The following is a 21,366-nucleotide window of genomic DNA, read 5'->3' as shown; positions in this document are numbered from 1 at the left end:
GCCAATTCTCAATGTGGGACGGGGCTTTACCCTTTGACAGGATGCTCAGAGCCGACCTCCTCATCGACCTCTGCAGAGTGCCCGAGGAGAGACACTCAATTACCTCAGTCAAGAGGGGTACCAAAGCGTCCTTAAAGATCTTCGGACGTTAAGCCATCCGGCCCTGGTGACTTTTTGAGGGCGAGCCTCTCAGTTGCCAGCCTGACTTCCTCTTCTCTCAAAACATTGAGAGGGGTCTACTCCTGACTAGGAAATGACTTTAGCCTGGAAAGCCGACGACTTGCCTCGATCAAGATCCCTCTTTCCTAAGAGATGCGAGTAGAAAGCTCTGATGACCTCCAATATCCCTGATCTGGACTTGTTTAGAGATCCTGTACTATCGACCAGGCCTGACACAAACTTACAATCCACTGACGTCTTACAGCTTCGACAAGGGTCGGGCAAGCGGTACTTCCAGAAATCCCTTTCGAAGACCAAAGACATGTGTCTATCATACTGGCACGTCTTCAGCAAAGACTTCACTCTGGAGATCTCCTCTCAGTCACCTCCAGTCGAGTTTCCTCCTTAGTGCCCGATAGAGGCAATCCCTATTCAGACTCCTAAGGTTTGCGGTCTGGCGGAAGAATTTCGCCGCCCGTTTTTTGAACATCTCCCACCACTCTGACTTAGTGCTGCATAAGTCCAGCAATGGTACCTGGCTCTGCAGAAACTCCTCAAAGGATTGTCTGATTTCCTCGACCTCCAGGAGAGACTAATTCAGCTTCCACAATCCCCTTCCCATCCTGGGGGTCTCTGAAACATTCAAAGAAAACAATCAAACAGTGATCGGAGAATTCTACCTCCCACCACCTGTAGAGGTGAAGAGACGGCCTCCTCCTCCTTAACAAAAAACCTATCTATCCTAGACCTGACCTCTCTACCCCTAAAATAGGTGAACCCACTGTGGTCTGGAGTATGTCAGATGTGGACATCCACCAGACGAGTCTCACTGGCTATGCTGTTCAGAGTGGCGCTATCATAACCTAGCCGATCTCTGGAGCCTCCTCTATCTCGGGACCTTGTTACAGTATTAAAGTCCCCTCCAAAGATGACCTGCTGGCTAGTAAAAAGTAGAGGCTTAATCCTCATAAAGAGACTTTTGCGGTCCCATTTTGTTTGTGGACCGTAGATGTTTATGAGGCGCAGCTCTTGTCCCCTCATGAGGACGTCTAATACCAGACATCTCCCCATTTCTAGCTCGATTAAGCATCTGCATTCAACCTGTGCGGTATTAAAAAGAACCGCCACCTTGCTATACGGCTCGGCCGCAAGAGACCAGTGAGAGGGGCCATGCCTCCACTCACGCTTCGCCTTATGTATAGTTGCTAGATCTGTAAGTCTGGTCTCTTTCAAAAAGAAAATGTCCGCCTGTATTCGACCGAGAAAATCAAAGGCCATAAATCTTGCCGTATCTGACTTTATGCTGGCGACGTTAATACTCGCCAGAGTCAACGGGGAGGGTGCCGCCATCATGGGTGATCAAGCTTGACAGCCCTCTTTTTCCCCTCCCCCTTCCTTGTGCTTAATGTCTTCATCAGACTTTCCTTCCTTCCCCCTTTTCAAGCACACAGACACATCCATATTTACAGGGCGTGTTCCCTCCTCCACACAAGTCACCCGCTGCACACCACATGGTCCTGAGACAAGTCCTCCCCCCGTTACCTGAGAGGAAGACCTGACACCTCTCAGAGACCTCACTTCAGACACCGGCACCGACTCCCCAGCCCCCTCATTAGAGGAGGAAATATCCCTGAGGGCCCGGTACCGGTTAGGGCAGCCTACCAGAGGGGAGCCAGTAGGTCCTTCCGCTGGTATCTGGACAAGGGTGAGGGGAACGGAATGATCCCACTCAAGGGAAGAAGACTCCTTCTTTCTCACCCTCTTTCTCTTTTTTCTGGCACCCGATCTTCTCTTATTCTCTAGCCACTGTTTGCTTTCCTCATCCAGACTCTCTGCGGGAGAGGAGGTTGCAGTAGTGGCCCTCTCCTCCTCTCTATTCAGTCTCCTGGACTCCTCCTCCAACTCACTGTCCCTCAGGTCCTCAGCAATATCCACCACCTCAGGCTCAGGTACAGGAACCTCCTCAGCTGCCACCTGAGGTTCCCCCTCCCTTTGCCTCTGGCGTGTCTCCATACGCTTCAGCTTGGATGGTGTTAATTTTCTTTTCCCTGGACCAGTAGCCTCCCTGCCTCTGCTGGTACCCTCTCCAGTAGGGTCAGCCTCACGGCTAACCCCAACTGAAGTTTGGACCGCATTGGCAAAGGAGACCGGACAGCAGCTGAAAGGGTGACAGAGATCACCACACAGGCTGCAACGAATGTCCCCACAGGCTGCAGCAAGATGTCCTATCCCTCCACACAGGGCGCATTTCTGCACCTTACACTGTGCACTAAAGTGTGTCGGGTCACCGCACCTATGGCAGAACTTCGGCTGCCCCTGGTAGAAGACCAGAATCCTGTCCCTCCCCAAGAAAGTGGAAGAGAGAATGTGGGTGACAGAATTACCTGAAACCTTCAACTTGACCATGAAGGTCCAGGCCCCCGACCAGATACCAAACTCATCCCTGTTCTTCTGGGGAATGTTGACCACCTCTCCGTAACGCCCAATCCAGGTCATGATGTCTATGCAAGAAAGAGATTCGTTACATGTTAATACCGTCACTTTCTTGATGTTGTTCTGACGGGAGACTGCTTGGACAGCAAAGTCTCTCCATTCGGGTTCTATCTTTGCCAGCTCGTACCGAGACCAAAAAAGCTCAAGCCCTTCAGCCCGGACAAAACTGACATCGAAAATCGGGGAACCATGAGGATGTATCAGGGCAAAGATGTCATTAGCCCTGAAATCCATCTTGAGGAGGAGCTCCACTACTTTAGTTCTATTAGGACAGGGATCATTGCCCCTCCACCTAAGACGGACCACATTCCTCCTGGCCACCCCGGACCCGGCTGTGGGGAGTGACCATGACTCCTCCCCGCTCCTTTGCTCTCGGAAGGCGGCTAAGCCATGCCTCTCTATCCAGAAAGACAGCTCTACCTCTCTACCCTCTACAGTGATAGATCTATCCCCCCTCCGCAAGGCCTCCAAGAAGCGCCTTTGGATGTCACTATTCCCAGGACCAGGGGGTGCAGCTCTCTCATACAGCCTACGTGCCCCGGCAGCAACACTCGCATAGCTCCTCACCGCCGCTGCCGGGGGTTCAGACGGACCAACCACACCAGCATCTCTCTCCACAGGAACCATGCATCCGCCCCCTCCACTCATCCTCCGATCCCCAACATCCATCCTCTCATCATCTTCCCCATCCTCCCTCGCTCCCTCTCCACCATTCACACCACCATTCAGTCCTGGACCAGAAAGCACAGACAGGTTAATGCAGTCACCGATAGGAGTGACCTCAGCTTCACCGGGAGAACCTGGCAAGTCTCCGTCCACCGCTGTAACAGCAGCAGGCTTCAACTTCTCGCCAGGAACCCCCTCCACCTCATGGGTCACATGACTCGTCGCCATCTTTACAGCTGTAGTTTATCCGGATGTTGTCCCACCATCAGCAGCATGTTTAGTCTCTTGCATGGTCCCAGTGGATGTGGGAGCAGTCACTTTAAGGGCTTTCATTGCCTTAGCGGCAGCATTTGCCAGTCCAGCTGTGGCCGGTTTTATTATTTCTGCCGAGGTGCCACCTGTCCCAGCAGCCGACACGGTTCCCCCACTAGAAACCACCACAGGTGACACCCCGACAGCAGACCCCACCGCAGAGCCTGCATTACCGCCCGGCACCCCGTGGCACCGCTCACCTGCGCCCTTGCTCCTAATCTCTGACACAGGGTCCACAGCCTTAACCTTGTCCGATTTGCTGTGGCCCCCCGATGCCAGAGACATGCAGCCACCCGCTGGGCCGCCAACCTTCCCAACAATGTCCGGCTTCACAGCCATAATCGCCCTGACACTCTTACTGCTACCACAAGCCGAAACAGCATCATGTGATGTTACTGAGGGAACCTTCATACTCTGCCCACCGCTCATCCCCTGCTGAGAGCCCACCACAGGGCACCTACTAGGTGGAGCTGGGGAAAGGGGTGCATTAAATGTCGACTCACCCCTTTCTGGTCCAACCACCCGCACCGGAGATTCCATCTGTATGATGGCTGCCATCAGGTCCCCTCCTGGGTCGCTGCCGTCACCGTCTAGGCCTCTGGGTCCTGGAGCTGAGGGCTGTCCGGGGCAGATCCCACTCTGGGACCCCTGGGTCACATCAGGAGCCTCGGCCTCCTCCGCTCTCTCCATGTAGTCACTCTGGCTTAACCCCTTGTTCATCTGGTCAAACCTGGCCTGGTTCAGCAGCTTCTCCTGGAAGGGCCCGCTGTTCCTCTGAATATCCATATTTTCCTTCTCCAACATATTGATCTCAGACTTCAGTCTCATTATGACCTTGTTGGCATCCGTGCGCTTACGCCCAGATGCTGTATTCACCTGGACTCGGGCGCATCTCAACTCCGCACGCAGTTTGCACAGTTCTTTGCCATTCAGTTCATATGTCTTGATAAAATAAGCAATTCTGGATCCATAAACATCAGTCGTCTCCTCAGGGCTCCTCACACCCCAGTCCTTCACCTCCAGCACAGCCTCCCGGCTATAGCTAGAAACCAGAGGGGGGGCAGAGGAAGCATCACTGCGACCCCCGCCAGATCTCCGTACCCCCTCCGAATAGGCCAGTTGCTGTGCACCATCCGTCCCCGCCGGCCTACCCCGGGAAACAGAAGCCTGGGACTCGCCTTCCTCCTGCATCCCAAAGCCCACTCCCCCCAGGCAGAAGGGAGCAGGCCTCAGGCACCAGACTCAGAGCGATCCCAGCAGCAGAGAGCTCCACCTGCACCACCACACCTGACCAGGAGAGGAATCAGCTGTCACCTCCCCCCCCCAGCCTGACATGGCTGATACCAGAGAGTAATAGATTGTATATACCTGTCCTACAGTCACCTCCCCCCCCCAGCCTGACATGGCTGATACCAGAGAGTAATAGATTGTATATACCTGTCCTACAGTCACCTCCCCCCCCAGCCTGACATGGCTGATACCAGAGAGTAATAGATTGTATATACCTGTCCTACAGTCACCCCCCCCCCCCCAGCCTGACATGGCTGATACCAGAGAGTAATAGATTGGGGACACCAGTTCCTGTAAGGAATTATTACACAATGAAGAAGCCGCCATCCTCCCGGCTGCTGGAAGGTCCCGTCAGGTGCAGATGTCACACGTGGATGTTACACGGTCTCTTTCACTTTCTCTTTCGTGGGGTGGGGGTATAGTGACGTCACTGCAGGGAAGGGTGAGTGGGGTTGCACAATCCTCTTCTGACCCCGGTGACCTGTATATGGGGAAACCTGGCTGACACCTGAGGAGGAGAGTGACATTCAGCAAGAGGGGTGTAATAGTCTGCAGGATATATCACTATATATCAGGAGGAGGAGGAGAGGACAGGGGTGTAATAGTCTGCAGGATATATCACTTTATATCAGGAGGAGGAGGAGAGGACAGGGGTGTAATAGTCTGCAGGATATATCACTATATATCAGGAGGAGGAGGAGGAGAGGACAGGGGTGTAATAGTCTGCAGGATATATCACTATATATCAGGAGGAGGAGGAGAGGACAGGGGTGTAATAGTCTGCAGGATATATCACTATGTATCAGGAGGAGGAGAGGGCAGGGGTGTAATAGTCTGCAGGATATATCACTATGTAACAGGAGGAGAGGTCAGCGGTGTAATAGTCTGCAGGGTATATATCACTGTATCAGGAGAAGGAGAGGACAGGGATGTAATAGTCTGCAGGATATATCACTATGTATGAGGAGGAGAGATCAGGGGTGTAATAGTCTGCAGCTCGGTGAGGTCACTGTATACCGGGTGTATGTATATATATATATATATATATATATATATATATCTGTTGCGGAGGAGATGACGTCACAGCACCAGCTCCCTGTTCCCCATATAGATAGAAGGTATGAACCGCCCGCTGTGCCCCTGCAGCCCTGGCCTGTACAACCCGTTCTCCAGCTCCAGTGGGCGGGGCCTATCTGGCTGGTTGTCAGGCAGACATCACTGGAGGTTACAGGAACACAGCAAACCCCGTGATACTGTGTATCTAATCCTATCCCGTGTGATACTGCCGGCTGTGCTGTGTATCTAATCCTATCCTGTGTGAGAATACAAACCCACACACCGTATACGCAGCAGATTTGAGGCTGTGTTCAGTTATTTAGATCTAATCTGCTGCGTATATGGTGTGTGGGTTTGTACCCTGATACTGTCTGCTGAGCTGTGTATCTAATCCTATCCCGTGTGATACTGCCGGCTGAGCTGTGTATCTAATCCTATCCCGTGTGATACTGTCTGCTGAGCTGTGTATCTAATCCTATCCCGTGTGATACTGCCGGCTGAGCTGTGTATCTAATCCTATCCCGTGTGATACTGTCTGCTGAGCTGTGTATCTAATCCTATCCCGTGTGATACTGCCGGCTGAGCTGTGTATCTAATCCTATCCGGTGTGATACTGTCTGCTGAGCTGTGTATCTAATCCTATCCTGTGTGATACTGTCTGCTGAGCTGTGTATCTAATCCTATCCCGTGCGATACTGTCGGCTGAGCTGTGTATCTAATCCTATCCTGTGTGATACTGTCGGCTGTGCTGTGTATCTAATCCTATCCCGTGTGATACTGTCGGCTGTGCTGTGTATCTAATCCTATCCCGTGTGATACTGCCGGCTGAGCTGTGTATCTAATCCTATCCTGTGTGATACTGCCGGCTGTGCTGTGTATCTAATCCTATCCTGTGTGATACTGCCGGCTGTGATGTGTATCTAATCCTATCCTGTGTGATACTGCCGGCTGAGCTGTGTATCTAATCCTATTCCGTGTGATACTGCCGGCTGAGCTGTGTATCTAATCCTATCCTGTGTGATACTGCCGGCTGTGCTGTGTATCTAATCCTATCCTGTGTGATACTGTCTGCTGAGCTGTGTATCTAATCCTATCCTGTGTGATACTGCCGGCTGTGCTGTGTATCTAATCCTATCTTGTGTGGTGCTGCCGGCTGACCTTTGCATCTAATCCTGGTATCCGCTGTATCTAAGCCTGTGGTGTGTGATACTGTATGATGTACATGTAATGGTATCCGCTGTATCTAAGCCTGGGGTGTGTGATACTGTATGGTTTATAAATAATGGTATGCGCTGTATCTAAGCCTGGGGTGTGTGATACTGTATGGTGTACATGTAATGGTATCCGCTGTATCTAAGCCTGGGGTGTGTGATACTGTATGGTTTATAAATAATGGTATGCGCTGTATCTAAGCCTGGGGTGTGTGATACTGTATGGTGTACATGTAATGGTATCTGCTGTATCTAAGCCTGGGGTGTGTGATACTGTATGGTGTACATGTAATGGTATCTGCTGTATCTAAGCCTGGGGTGTGTGATACTGTATGGTGTACATGTAATGGTATCTGCTGTATCTAAGCCTGGGGTGTGTGATACTGTATGGTGTACATGTAATGGTATCCGCTGTATCTAAGCCTGTGGGGCGTGCTGTACAGGGAGGGGGCGTGGCGGGGGCGTGCTGTACAGGAGGAGGAGGAGGACAATAAGGAAGGAAGAATAGAGAGGAGCGGGGCTGCTGCAGGTACGTGTCTCCCTCTCACTCCCCGGCCTCACACTCAGCTCTCCGGGCGGCCACGGGGGTCTCAGGGTCTATGAGGGTCCGGACCGGGGGGCACAGAGGCAGCAGAGCCGAATGACTGATGTCTCCGCAGAGGGGTCCTGGCTGGGGGCTGCGGGTGACCGATAGATGTGTGTGTGTGTGTGTGTGTGTGTGTGTGTGTATGTATGTATGTGTGTGTGTGTGTGTGTGTGTGTATATATGTGTGTGTGTGTGTGTGTGTGTGTATGTGTATGTATGTGTGTGTGTATGTATGTGTGTGTGTGTATGTGTATGTATGTGTGTGTGTGTATGTGTATGTATGTGTGTGTGTATGTATGTGTGTGTGTATGTGTATATGTGTGTGTGTGTGTATATGTGTATGTGTGTATATGTGTGTGTTTGTGTGTGTGTGTGTGTGTGTGTGTGTATATATATACCTGTGATGCCGCTGTATATTGGGGTCCCTCTGACCTCCGACACATTACAGAACTCAAATCTTCCCTGAGTCTGAGGATTAGATACACAGCTCAGCAGTCAGTATCACACATGATGATGGAATTGGATACACAGCTCGGCAGTCAGTATCACACTGGATATGATTAGATACACAGCTCAGCAGGCAGTATCACAGAGGATAGGATTAGATACACAGCTCAGCAGTCAGTATCACACCGGATATGATTAGATACACAGCTCAGCAGTCAGTATCACAGAGGATAGGATTAGATACACAGCTCAGCAGACAGTATCACACAGGATAGGATTAGATACACAGCTCAGCAGTCAGTATCACACTGGATATGATTAGATACACAGCTCAGCAGTCAGTATCACAGAGGATAGGATTAGATACACAGCTCAGCAGGCAGTATCACACAGGATATGATTAGATACACAGCTCAGCAGTCAGTATCACAGAGGATAGGATTAGATACACAGCTCAGCAGTCAGTATCACAGAGGATAGGATTAGATACACAGCTCAGCAGTCAGTATCACACTGGATATGATTAGATACACAGCTCAGCAGTCAGTATCACACCGGATATGATTAGATACACAGCTCAGCAGTCAGTATCACAGAGGATAGGATTAGATACACAGCTCAGCAGTCAGTATCACACCGGATAGGATTAGATACACAGCTCAGCAGGCAGTATCACACATGATGAGATATAATCTCTCGGTCCTCTGTATAATGTGTCGGTTTGGGAGAAGATCCCTGAGCAGCAGCTTCTGTCCCTCGTGTGTTCTGGGTATTTCCTGGTCCCCACAGACCCATGACATCACTGAATATATATATATGTGTGTGGAGGACTGTGACATCACTAAATAAAAAAAAAAAAAAAATTAAATAAATATATATACACACACACACACACACACACACACACATACATATACAGAGAGAGAGAACAAGCTGCTGGAGGTAACGGTGCTTCTCCATACAACAGGTCATTATACTGTATATAATAACCCCCTCATCCTCCATCACGGTATAATACATGGCACCTAGGGGGGGGGGGGGCTGCTTTGCATTGGTGGTAGATGGGTCTGGGGACCTCTCTTCTCCATATGGATGTAGGACCCTTAAAGATGTGACCTCTTTGGCAGATGGAGCATTTAGCAGATATATTATGATATTGTCATGTGATAATCTGCTTTTAAAGGGGCACACACACCATTTTATTTGCAAAGTCTTAAGTGTCCTAGTTGAAAAACATTATTCATTCTGTCTGCCATTGATTTTGTGTAATTGTATCTCTAGTTCTTTCCCCCCTCTGACTGGTTTGGCAGATCTCCACAAGACGTTGGTACAAGTTACTTCCACATAACAGACCACAAAGCCAGATAGTGTATAAATAATCATCATATTATTCAGATAGAAAAAATCCCTGAATAACCCCCCAGATATCACATGTATACAATGGATAAGTACCTGAGCCACAGCTAGGAAATTCATACATCATCATCATCAGGAGGGAGGCTGGGAAAAGTCTGTTAAAAATATCATAAATATTATATTTCTGCCCTCCTATATACAGGAATATAACTACTATAATACTGCTCCTATATACAGGAATATAACTACTATAATACTGCTCCTATATACAGGAATATAACTGCTATAATACAGCTCCTATATACAGGAATATACCTACTATAATACTGCTCCTATACAGGAATATAACTACTATAATACTGCCCCCTATATACAGGAATATAACTACTATAATACTGCTCCTATATACAGGGATATACTACTACAATACTGCTCCTATATACTGCTCCTATATACAGGAATATAACTACTATAATACTGCTCCTATATACAGGAATATAACTACTATAACACTGCTCCCTATATACAGGAATATAACTACTATAATACTGCTCCCTATATACAGGAATATAACTACTATAATACTGCTCCTATATACAGGAATATAACTACTATAATACTGCCCCTATATACAGGGATATACTACTATAATACTGCTCCCTATATACAGGAATATAACTACTATAATACTGCTCCTATATACAGGAATATAACTACTATAATACTGCTCCTATATACAGGAATATAACTACTATAATACTGCTCCTATATACAGGAATATACTACTATAATACTGCTTCCTATATACAGGAATATAACTACTATAATACTGCTTCCTATATACAGGAATATAACTACTATAATACTGCTCCTATATACAGGAATATAACTACTATAATACTGCTCCTATATACAGGAATATACTACTATAATACTGCTCCTATATACAGGGATATAACTACTATAATACTGCTCCTATATACAGGGATATAACTACTATAATACTGCCCCTATATACAGGGATATAACTACTATAATACTGCTCCTATATACAGGAATATAACTACCATAATACTGCCCCCTATATACAGGGATATAACTACTATCATACTGCTCCTATATACAAGAATATAACTACCATAATACTGCTCCTATATACAGGAATATAACTACTATAATACTGCTCCTATATACAGTAATATAACTACTATAATACACGAACTGGAGAGAAAGGAACGGCTGCACATCCCATCTATGGCTGATACTAATGCCGCTAGGCCTATATTAAAAATAAACACCAGAGTGTCTGTATATGAATTGATCAAGCCATATTGCCCCGTGTACCACCGCGCAGGTCCTCTGGTCCACACGGGTCCGTACACTAACTCCACACCGTGTCGGTCAGCGACCGCCAACCCCGCAAAGCGTGCACGTGCAGGAAAGGGAGGCCATGGAACGGCCCTGCAACCCCAATGTCACAGGACCAGACCCAAATCAATTCAATTCATATACAGACACTCTGGTGTTGATTTTTAATATAGGCCTAGCGGCATTAGTATCAGCCATAGATGGGATGTGCAGCGGTTCCATTCTCTCCAGTTCGTATATAACTACTATAATACTGCTCCTATATACAGGGATATACTACTATAATACTGCCCCCTATATACAGGAATATACTACTATAATACTGCTCCTATATACAGGAATATAACTACTATAATACTGCCCCTATATACAGGAATATAACTACTATAATACTGCACCTATATACAAGGATATAACTACTATAATACTGCCCCCTATATACAGGAATATAACTACTATAATACTGCCCCCTATATACAGGAATATAACTACTATAATACTGCTCCTATATACAGGGATATAACTACTATAATACTGCTCCTATATACAGGAATATAACTACTATAATACTGCTCCCTATAGATCGGTTACTATAGTATGTGTCACTATTGTTCCTCCCTCAGGTCCCTTCTTATAAGGATGAATACAGAACTGATCTTTGTCGCCTTCTTGGAGTGTCAGAAATCTGTGGATGTGGAGTTTAAGGCTGAGCTCCGGTCTATTAAGCAGTCACTCGGTCATGATCTGGAGACGGACAGCCATGAATCTGTAGCCCGTTCTATTTATCTTGAGACAGATGGAGGTAAGAATGTAGATTAGGAGAAAGAAGACGTTCTCCCTGCGCTGATGTATCAGACAGGAGGACCCCACCCCCACTCTTTAGCCAATACACCTATCAGACAAGGTTCCATGTATGATAATACTGTATACTTAAAGGGGTATTCCACTCAAACATAACGTTTGATATGTTGCAGTCCATGGTGAGACTAACAATTCCTTCCATACCTTTTATTATCAATTTAGCCTCCTTCCCCAGTTCTGAGCTGCTGCTTTCTGCTGAAGACACAAAAATGTGATCTTTTCTCTGTCTCCCCTCCCTTTTGAGACGGCTGATGTAAACAAGTCCCTGGCTGTATCTGCAACATTAAATCTTCTTTGTAATGCTAGGAGGATTATTCTAAGGTCAAGTTGCTGATTAAGTCACTGTGATTAACCCTCCCAGCATTACAAAGATGCTACAATGTTGCAGATACAGCCTGCCAGGGACTTGTTTACATCAGCTGTCTCAGAAGGGAGGGGGGAGACAGAGAGAAAAGTCGGGGTAGGGTCTTATCTACATATAAGAGGGGTATATATTGTTTACAGCTCTTCACTATGTCTCCCCCTTCTGTGGATATGGTAGATCCGCACTGTCCTGCACATGTAATGGACAATGTGACCGCACAGAAGCCAATGAGCGGTTGTGCTGTAGTCCCTGCTGGCTCCACTTAGCGGAATATTGATACACAGTGATATGGACAGCGTTGACGGCCTACGCTAACTACAACCAAACTGCCAAAATATTGTATAGTTCCGCTTGGTCTATTTACCATTTGCAGGCCCGCAGCCCTTATATAGTATTAGGCCCCTCTGTGCGCACAATACTGAGTGGTCCATTCACCTCCTCAGGCCCGCAGCCCTTATATAGTATTAGGCCCCTCTGTGCCCACAATACTGAGTGGTCCATTCACCTCCTCAGGCCTTCAGCCCTTATATAGTATTAGGCCCCTCTGTGCGCACAATACTGAGTGGTCCATTCACCTCCTCAGGCCTGCAGCCCTTATATAGTATTAGGCCCCTCTGTGCCCACAATACTGAATGGTCCGTTCACCTCCTCAGGCCTTCAGCCCTTATATAGTATTAGGCCCCTATGTACGCACAATACTGAGTGGTCCATTCACCTCCTTAGGCCTGCAGCCCTTATATAGTATTAGGCCCCTCTGTGCCCACAATACTGAGTGGTCCATTCACCTCCTCAGGCCTGCAGCCCTTATATAGTATTAGGCCCCTCTGTGCCCACAATACTGAATGGTCCGTTCACCTCCTCAGGCCTTCAGCCCTTATATAGTATTAGGCCCCTATGTACGCACAATACTGAGTGGTCCATTCACCTCCTTAGGCCTGCAGCCCTTATATAGTATTAGGCCCCTCTGTGCCCACAATACTGAATGGTCCATTCACCTCCTCAGGCCCTGGCCCCTTATATAGTATTAGGCCCCTCTGTGCCCACAATACTGAATGTCCGTTCACCTCCTCAGGCCCGCAGCCCTTATATAGTATTAGGCCCCTCTGTGCCCACAGTACTGAAAGGTCCGTTCTCCTCCTCAGGCCAGTAGCCCTTATATAGTATTAGGCCCCCTCTGTGCCCACAATATTGAATGGTCCGTTCACCTTCGCAGGCCCGCAGCCTGTTGTGGATGAGGAGCTGTGCCGCAGGATTGGCGTCCAGTTGGCAGAGATGGGTGACCGCTTCCAACAAGAAGGGAGAATCAAACCAGAAGTTGTGGAAAGTTTAGTGCACGATATTCTAAGCGAGACGCTGACGGAGGACGTACGTATAACATGCCGCTGTGAGGGGGGAGGTGACAAACCGCGGGAGGCGGAGCAATGCCTGGCCTCCATCTTACCGCCTGCACTTTAGATTGGAACTGATCTGAGTGATGACAAGCTGTGTACAGCGAGGCGGAATATGTTGCCGCTATTCTTTAATAAATATGGCCCCCATACTCTTACCTAGTAATGAACTTTTGTACCTGGATTTACTTTTCAGCGCTTTAAGGATGCCGTCAATAGTTTACTGGTGAACCTCCCCCCCGGGATGGACCTGGAGAAGTCCACGCTGGCCATAACCATGACCTTAGCCAGCAAAGTTGGCTGCAGCGTCCCCAATCTACTGCAGAGCTGCTTCACCACCACCCTGAACGTCATCAATAGGAACTACTTTGCATATGTACAGCAGCTGAGCAGATAGGTGAGTGCAGGGGGGGTCCTAATGAACCAATTACAGAGCAGGGGAGTAGGGTTAAAGGGGTGCTCCACCCTCTAAGAACAACATTAAAAATACAATTGGATTCCCCCACATATCACGGCATTGACAAAATCAAGAAATGAAAACCCTAAAACAAAAATTATCTGCGTCCTTAAATTGAATCGGTCACAGTGAAGATGCGCTGTAGTCTATCGGCACCATGTTAGAGAGCAGGCGGAGCTGAGCAGATTGTGGGGAAAGAGTCAGTATAACTTGTAGATTATTTAATGAAATCCCTGCTTTTAATATTCTTTGGAGTCCAGTGGGCGGTGTCACCCAGTAATAGGACCGCCTACTGGACTCCTTAGCATGAAAAGCTCAGATTGTAATTAGTAACAGACAACTATACTGACTCTTACCCCACAGTGATATATATCAATCTGCTCAGCTCCTCCTGCTCTATAATATCATGCTTACAGATTCCCTGTAAGGGGAGTGTTCATTTAAATTATTATAATCACTTATTTCTTGCAGGTGTGACCACCGACCACCCGCTATGCCACAAGGAAATGTGAAGCAGTTTTCCATTTTGCCCTATGCTTCCCATTGATGTGCAGCAGCCGAGGAGATGAACGTCCGACGCCATCGGCTCCATGTTTCACCCCCGCTCTCTATATTCTCCTTTGTGTTTATGTGCGGCCGTAATGTGCTCTTGTATTTCCGTTGCCAATGTCTTGTGTGAGGTCGGCCATGTTGTAAGAAAAACCAACCAGTCTGGTCGTAGATGGCAAAGCATGGATGTAAGATATCAGCGCAATTAGGGTCATGATGTCATAGAGAGCCACAGTGATGTCACTCATTCCCGCCCATCTGATTGGTTCAGCCACAACATGTCCGCCCCGTGTAGGATATGAGGACACTCAGGTTAAAGACATTTTCTTCTCCATTAACATTTGTCGAATTTTACACCAATAGAAAAATAGTTTTGTACTTTACACCAACCTGGAGGGGACGGGGAGACATCTTTCTTGTTGTTGAAACATTTTAATAAATTTTTAAAGTCTTTATTGTATGTTTTCTCCTCATTTATGGGTGTGAGGAAATCACATGACAAGTTGTCTAGCCCCGCCCTCTGGATGTAGCTGTTATATTAATCAATTAGAGGGCATAGTGATCACATTGTGGAACAACCAATCATATCACTGCTTTCATTTTCCAACCCTTACCAGAAACTGGTTACTATGGGTCCTTAGCAACCAATCACTGCTCTTTTTCAGGGTCCTCAACCTGAACTGTACAGCAAATAAATACAAATGGAGTGACAATGTGTCCGGTCGGTGACTGTCACCAGGGTGAACCACTGGTTGCGGGTAGCAACGTGACCACACTAGGAAAGACTGGTTGTTATGGCTCTGCTTCAGCCAATCATATCACTGCTTTCACTTTCTAGCCTGCACTAGAAGGAAGAAAACACAATCTGATTGGTTGCTATGGGCAACATAAGGCACAGTGGTTATAAGGGATGACAGGCTTCCGGCCTTGTCCTAGCGACACATTAAATTCCCACACATGACATATAAGCCGTATAGCGCACAGCAGGATATAACTGCTACCCTTATAAATATACCTGTCTGGTTAAAGTGTGTGACACTACAACTCCCAGCATGGCCTCATAAGGAATAAAGGTGGCGGCTGCGTATCTGTGGACCCTGTAAATGACTATGGCGCTGATCAGCCGCGGTCAGAGGTCACAGTCTCCTCTTCATCCACTTTCCTCATCTTCTCCATCCGGCCCAGGCCGCCATCATGTCTTTGGATCTTGTATACTCTCTTTGCTAATATAGTAACATGTTTGATCCCTGATCTGTACGATTAATGCTCTGTGAGCTCTTAAAGGGATTCTGTGAATTGTCTAAAAAAAAACAAAAGACTGCCAGTTCTTGTCATACAGTAAAGAATTCCCTATAGACGCCTGTTCTTCTATTTTCATTAGGTTTAGTGCTGCCGCTCCTCACCGCTGTTTACCTCCCTGTAAGGATGGAGTCCATTGTTTCGGAGTATACGGGCAGCGCTCATACTGCCTCATGTATCGCGCAGGAATGGAGGACAGGGAGCTGAAAATCAAGAAAGAGGAACAGGACGGAGTTATATGAGGGATATAAGAAATGGAAAGAGAAGTTACAGTAAATGAGAAGATGCCATTGTGTAATATGATACTGCAGTGCGGTGTGATGCATGCTGGGTATTCTCCGTCCAGGGGTTTCATGCTGCCCACTCATCTACCAGGAACAGTGGGAGTCAGGGGGGCGGGGCCTGACAGTAGCTGGTATGTCCCATCAGGTTGATGATCCACTGTAGATAATTCCTCTTACGTTCATCAGGGGAGTATTATAAATATCAGTAACCATAAGAATAACCTATAGGATCCTAGATCTGTAGTGTGTATTACAATATCCTGGAAGCTCAGGCGTCTGGCAGAGAAGCAGTAGTGGAGCCGCCATGTGCACAGGCGTCTGGCAGAGAAGCTGTAGTGTGGCCGCCATGTGCACAAGCGTCTGGCAGAGAAGCAGTAGTGGAGCCGCCATGTGCACAGGCCTCTAGCAGAGAAGCTGTAGTGGTGCCGCCATGTGCACAGGCCTCTGGGAGAGAAGCTGTAGTGTAGCCGCCATGTGCACAGGCCTCTGGGAGAGAAGCTGTAGTGTAGCCGCCATGTGCACAGGCCTCTAGCAGAGAAGCTGTAGTGGTGCCGCCATGTGCACAGGCCTCTGGGAGAGAAGCTGTAGCGTGGCCGCCATGTGCACAGGCCTCTAGGAGAGAAGCTGTAGTGTGGCCGCCATGTGCACAGGCCTCTGGCAGAGAAGCTGTAGTGGTGCCGCCATGTGCACAGGCCTCTGGCAGAGAAGCTGTAGTGGTGCCGCCATGTGCACAGGCCTCTGGCAGAGAAGCTGTAGTGTAGCCGCCATGTGCACAGGCCTCTGGCAGAGAAGCTGTAGTGTAGCCGCCATGTGCACAGGCCTCTGGCAGAGAAGCTGTAGTGTAGCCGCCATGTGCACAGGCCTCTGGCAGAGAAGCTGTAGTGTAGCCGCCATGTGCACAGGCCTCTAGCAGAGAAGTTGTAGTGTGGCCACCATGTGCACAGGCCTCTGGCAGAGAAGCTGTAGTGGTGCCGCCATGTGCACAGGCCTCTGGCAGAGAAGCTGTAGTGGTGCCGCCATGTGCACAGGCCTCTGGCAGAGAAGCTGTAGTGTGGCCGCCATGTGCACAGGCCTCTGGCAGAGAAGCTGTAGTGGTGCCGCCATGTGCACAGGCCTCTGGCAGAGAAGCTGTAGTGTAGCCGCCATGTGCACAGGCCTCTGGGAGAGAAGCTGTAGTGTGGCCGCCATGTGCACAGGCCTCTGGGAGAGAAGCTGTAGTGTAGCCGCCATGTGCACAGGCCTCTGGCAGAGAAGCTGTAGTGATGCCGCCATGTGCACAGGCCTCTGGGAGAGAAGCTGTAGCGTGGCCGCCATGTGCACAGGCAGGTAGTGACCCTGGAATCCACCCTACTGCATATGTATGAGATATCAGCAACCTGTACGAACAGCAGCCAAGTCCGCGCCTTCTAGTAAAAGCTGGAAAATGGAGGGTTAAAGATATATAGACCCCCTTATGTATAATGAGGGGAGTATAGAGACGGTGGTCACATGATCGGAGGGGGGGGGGTTCTGTCGGTTGTCCTATGTAATATTGCTTAGTACGTTTCTGTGACATTACCTTGGTGTATACGGTGACGCTAGGATAAGAAACATTTAATATTTTAAGGGGATGTTCCCACTACGAAATACACGCAAAGACTTTAAGTGGATTCCGCCCATCCCATAGACTCAATGATATTCGCACCTGAGGAAGTCTCTGCGTTACATATGGAGCTAATAAATGACTGCGTTCTGCGACAGTCTCCATGAGAGGTTTCTTCTATCGAGCTGGGTCCTGGTTCAAAGTCTCCATATTGTCACACCGAGCTTTTGTGTATAACTACAAGTGACCCAGTCGTGGGTGGGAAGGGGGAGAACGGGGCCAGATAACTTACTGACACACATTACTACCGCACTACTGGCACCAAAATGGCGTCATAGTCATCACTATGGTAACATGTAGACAAAAGGAAACAAAAAGCCACCGATGGCAGAACTACTGCAACAAAGGTAACAAAACAAAACAACAAGCGGATAAACCCACGAGATGTAACAGATAGCATGCGGTACCGCGTTTCAATGAACTTTATCTTCCTATATTCATGTAGCTGCAAAGGAAAGAACAACAAGCAAGTGCAAGAAAGAGACTTTCAGTGCCAGTTCCCAACCGTTCAAGTGTGCAAAGGGTGTGTGTACAACAGTCTCTATTATCCCACCATCCACTAACGTGTACAACAGTCTCTATTATCCAACCATCCACTAACGTGTACAACAGTCTCTATTATCCCACCATCCACTAACATGTACAACAGTCTCTATTATCCCACTATCCACTACTAACGTGTACAACAGTCTCTATTATCCCACCATCCACTACTAACGTGTACAACAGTCTCTATTATCCCACCATCCACTACTAACGTGTACAACAGTCTCTATTATCCCACCATCCACTAACGTGTACGACAGTCTCTATTATCCCACCATCCACTAACGTGTACAACAGTCTCTATTATCCCACCATCCACTACTAACGTGTACAACAGTCTCTATTATCCCACCATCCACAAACGTGTACAACAGTCTCTATTATCCCACCATCCACTAACGTGTACGACAGTCTCTATTATCCCACCATCCACTAACGTGTACAACAGTCTCTATTATCCCACCATCCACTAACGTGTACAACAGTCTCTATTATCCCACCATCCACTAACATGTACAACAGTCTCTATTATCCCACCATCCACTACTAACGTGTACAACAGTCTCTATTATCCCACCATCCACTACTAACGTGTACAACAGTCTCTATTATCCCACCATCCACTACTAACGTGTACAACAGTCTCTATTATCCCACCATCCACTAACGTGTACGACAGTCTCTATTATCCCACCATCCACTAACGTGTACAACAGTCTCTATTATCCCACCATCCACTACTAACGTGTACAACAGTCTCTATTATCCCACCATCCACAAACGTGTACAACAGTCTCTATTATCCCACCATCCACTAACGTGTACGACAGTCTCTATTATCCCACCATCCACTAACGTGTACAACAGTCTCTATTATCCCACCATCCACTACTAACGTGTACAACAGTCTCTATTATCCCACCATCCACAAACGTGTACAACAGTCTCTATTATCCCACCATCCACTAACGTGTACAACAGTCTCTATTATCCCACCATCCACTAACATGTACAACAGTCTCTATTATCCCACCATCCACTAACGTGTACAACAGTCTCTATTATCCCACCATCCACTACTAACGTGTACAACAGTCTCTATTATCCCACCATCCACTACTAACGTGTACAACAGTCTCTATTATCCCACCATCCAGTACTAACGTGTACAACAGTCTCTATTATCCCACCATCCACTAACGTGTACAACAGTCTCTATTATCCCACCATCCACTAACGTGTACAACAGTCTCTATTATCCCACCATCCACTACTAACGTGTACAACAGTCTCTATTATCCCACCATCCACAAACGTGTACAACAGTCTCTATTATCCCACCATCCACTAACGTGTACAACAGTCTCTATTATCTCACCATCCACTAACGTGTACAACAGTCTCTATTATCCCACCATCCACTACTAACGTGTACAACAGTCTCTATTATCCCACCATCCACAAACGTGTACAACAGTCTCTATTATCCCACCATCCACTAGTAACATGTACAACAGTCTCTATTATCCCACCATCCACTACTAACGTGTGTAACAGTCTCTATTATCCCACCATCCACTAACGTGTGTAACAGTCTCTATTATCCCACCATCCACTAGTAACATGTGTACAACAGTCTCTATTATCCCACCATCCACGTGTGTAACAGTCTCTATTATCCCACCATCCACTAGTAACATGTGTACAACAGTCTCTATTATCCCACCATCCACAAACGTGTACCACAGTCTCTATTATCCCACCATCCACTAACGTGTACAACAGTCTCTATTATCCCACCATCCACTAACGTGTACAACAGTCTCTATTATCCCACCATCCACTAACGTGTACAAGAGTCTCTATTATCCCACCATCCACTAGTAACATGTACAACAGTCTCTATTATCCCACCATCCACTAACATGTGTACAACAGTCTCTATTATCCCACCATCCACTAACATGTGTAACAGTCTCTATTATCCCACCATCCACTAACGTGTGTAACAGTCTATTATCCCACCATCCACTAGTAACATGTGTAACAGTCTCTATTATCTCACCAGCCACTAGTAACATGTGTAACAGTCTCTATTATCTCACCAGCCACTAGTAACATGTGTAACAGTCTCTATTATCTCACCAGCCACTAGTAACATGTATAACAGTCTCTATTATCTCACCAGCCACTAGTAACATGTATAACAGTCTCTATTATCTCACCAGCCACTAGTAACATGTATAACAGTCTCTATTATCCCACCATCCACTAGTAACATGTGTAACAGTCTCTATTATCTCACCATCCACTAGTAACATGTATAACAGTCTCTATTATCTCACCAGCCACTAGTAACATGTATAACAGTCTCTATTATCCCACCATCCTGTGTAACAGTCTTGTTGTGTTAGTGGAGTAAATTCCCTGTGTATCTAATACGAGGATAACTCCAGTATATAGGAAAGACAAAGACTTCACAGAACAGATACAGAAGCCAAATAGAGAGGATCTAGAGATCCAATCACACGCTGCCGTATGATCAGGACCGGGGAATCACGGAGAAATCTATAGAACCTCGAATCTGACTTGTTCTGGACCTTCCAGGCTTCTGTAGTGTCTCTGAGCACAATACCTGATCTATTTCCTGCACAGCTGAGGCCATCTAGTGGTTAGGTTAGGGTATTACACTCCGCGGCTAAGCCCTGATGCTGGACGCTTATTGGCTGATCTCTATAGATTTTTCTGCTAGTCGCAGTTATGATGGCGCTACGGCTGCCACCTGTATAATACTGCTCTGTGCCGGTATATACAACATAACGGCCGCCAGGCGGCGCTGCACGGTGAAGATAAGCAGGGACAGGAGGTGGCCAGTGATAGGAATGAACAGTGTGCTAAATACTGGAGGACAAAGGAAATAGATCACGGAGATTATACACATGTAGTGTGGGGTAAATACATTCCCTGTAGAGTACAGCGGCCACATACAGTGATTGAAGACTGCGGATACAAACAAGAGAAGGTGCGGCTCT

General features: G+C 47.4%; 1 protein-coding gene across 1 annotated transcript; it reads left to right on the top strand.

The window, feature by feature from the left end:
- Nucleotides 1–7,642: 7,642 nt before the first annotated feature.
- On the top strand, nt 7,643–15,018 carry LOC138787250 (BH3-interacting domain death agonist-like). Its single transcript, XM_069964467.1, has 5 exons — nt 7,643–7,716; nt 11,568–11,746; nt 13,383–13,534; nt 13,754–13,954; nt 14,486–15,018. Exons 2-4 carry the CDS (start codon nt 11,584–11,586, stop codon nt 13,952–13,954), a joined length of 516 nt encoding a protein of 171 aa, XP_069820568.1. The 5' UTR covers nt 7,643–7,716; nt 11,568–11,583; the 3' UTR covers nt 14,486–15,018.
- The last annotated feature ends 6,348 nt before the right edge of the window (nt 15,019–21,366 follow it).

This window comes from Dendropsophus ebraccatus, chromosome 1 (assembly GCF_027789765.1).
Source record: "Dendropsophus ebraccatus isolate aDenEbr1 chromosome 1, aDenEbr1.pat, whole genome shotgun sequence".
Classification (NCBI taxonomy): domain Eukaryota; kingdom Metazoa; phylum Chordata; class Amphibia; order Anura; family Hylidae; genus Dendropsophus; species Dendropsophus ebraccatus.
This window is presented reverse-complemented; position numbering and strand designations above follow the sequence as displayed.

Excerpts from the sequence above, each read along its gene's own strand:
- LOC138787250 (XM_069964467.1), top strand. The coding sequence starts at position 11,584 with ATGAATACAGAACTGATCTTTGTCGCCTTCTTGGAGTGTCAGAAATCT. Across the intron at positions 11,747-13,382 it reads TTATCTTGAGACAGATGGAG|GCCCGCAGCCTGTTGTGGAT; the intron begins GTAAGAATGTAG and ends TCACCTTCGCAG. Across the intron at positions 13,535-13,753 it reads GCGAGACGCTGACGGAGGAC|CGCTTTAAGGATGCCGTCAA; the intron begins GTACGTATAACA and ends TTTACTTTTCAG.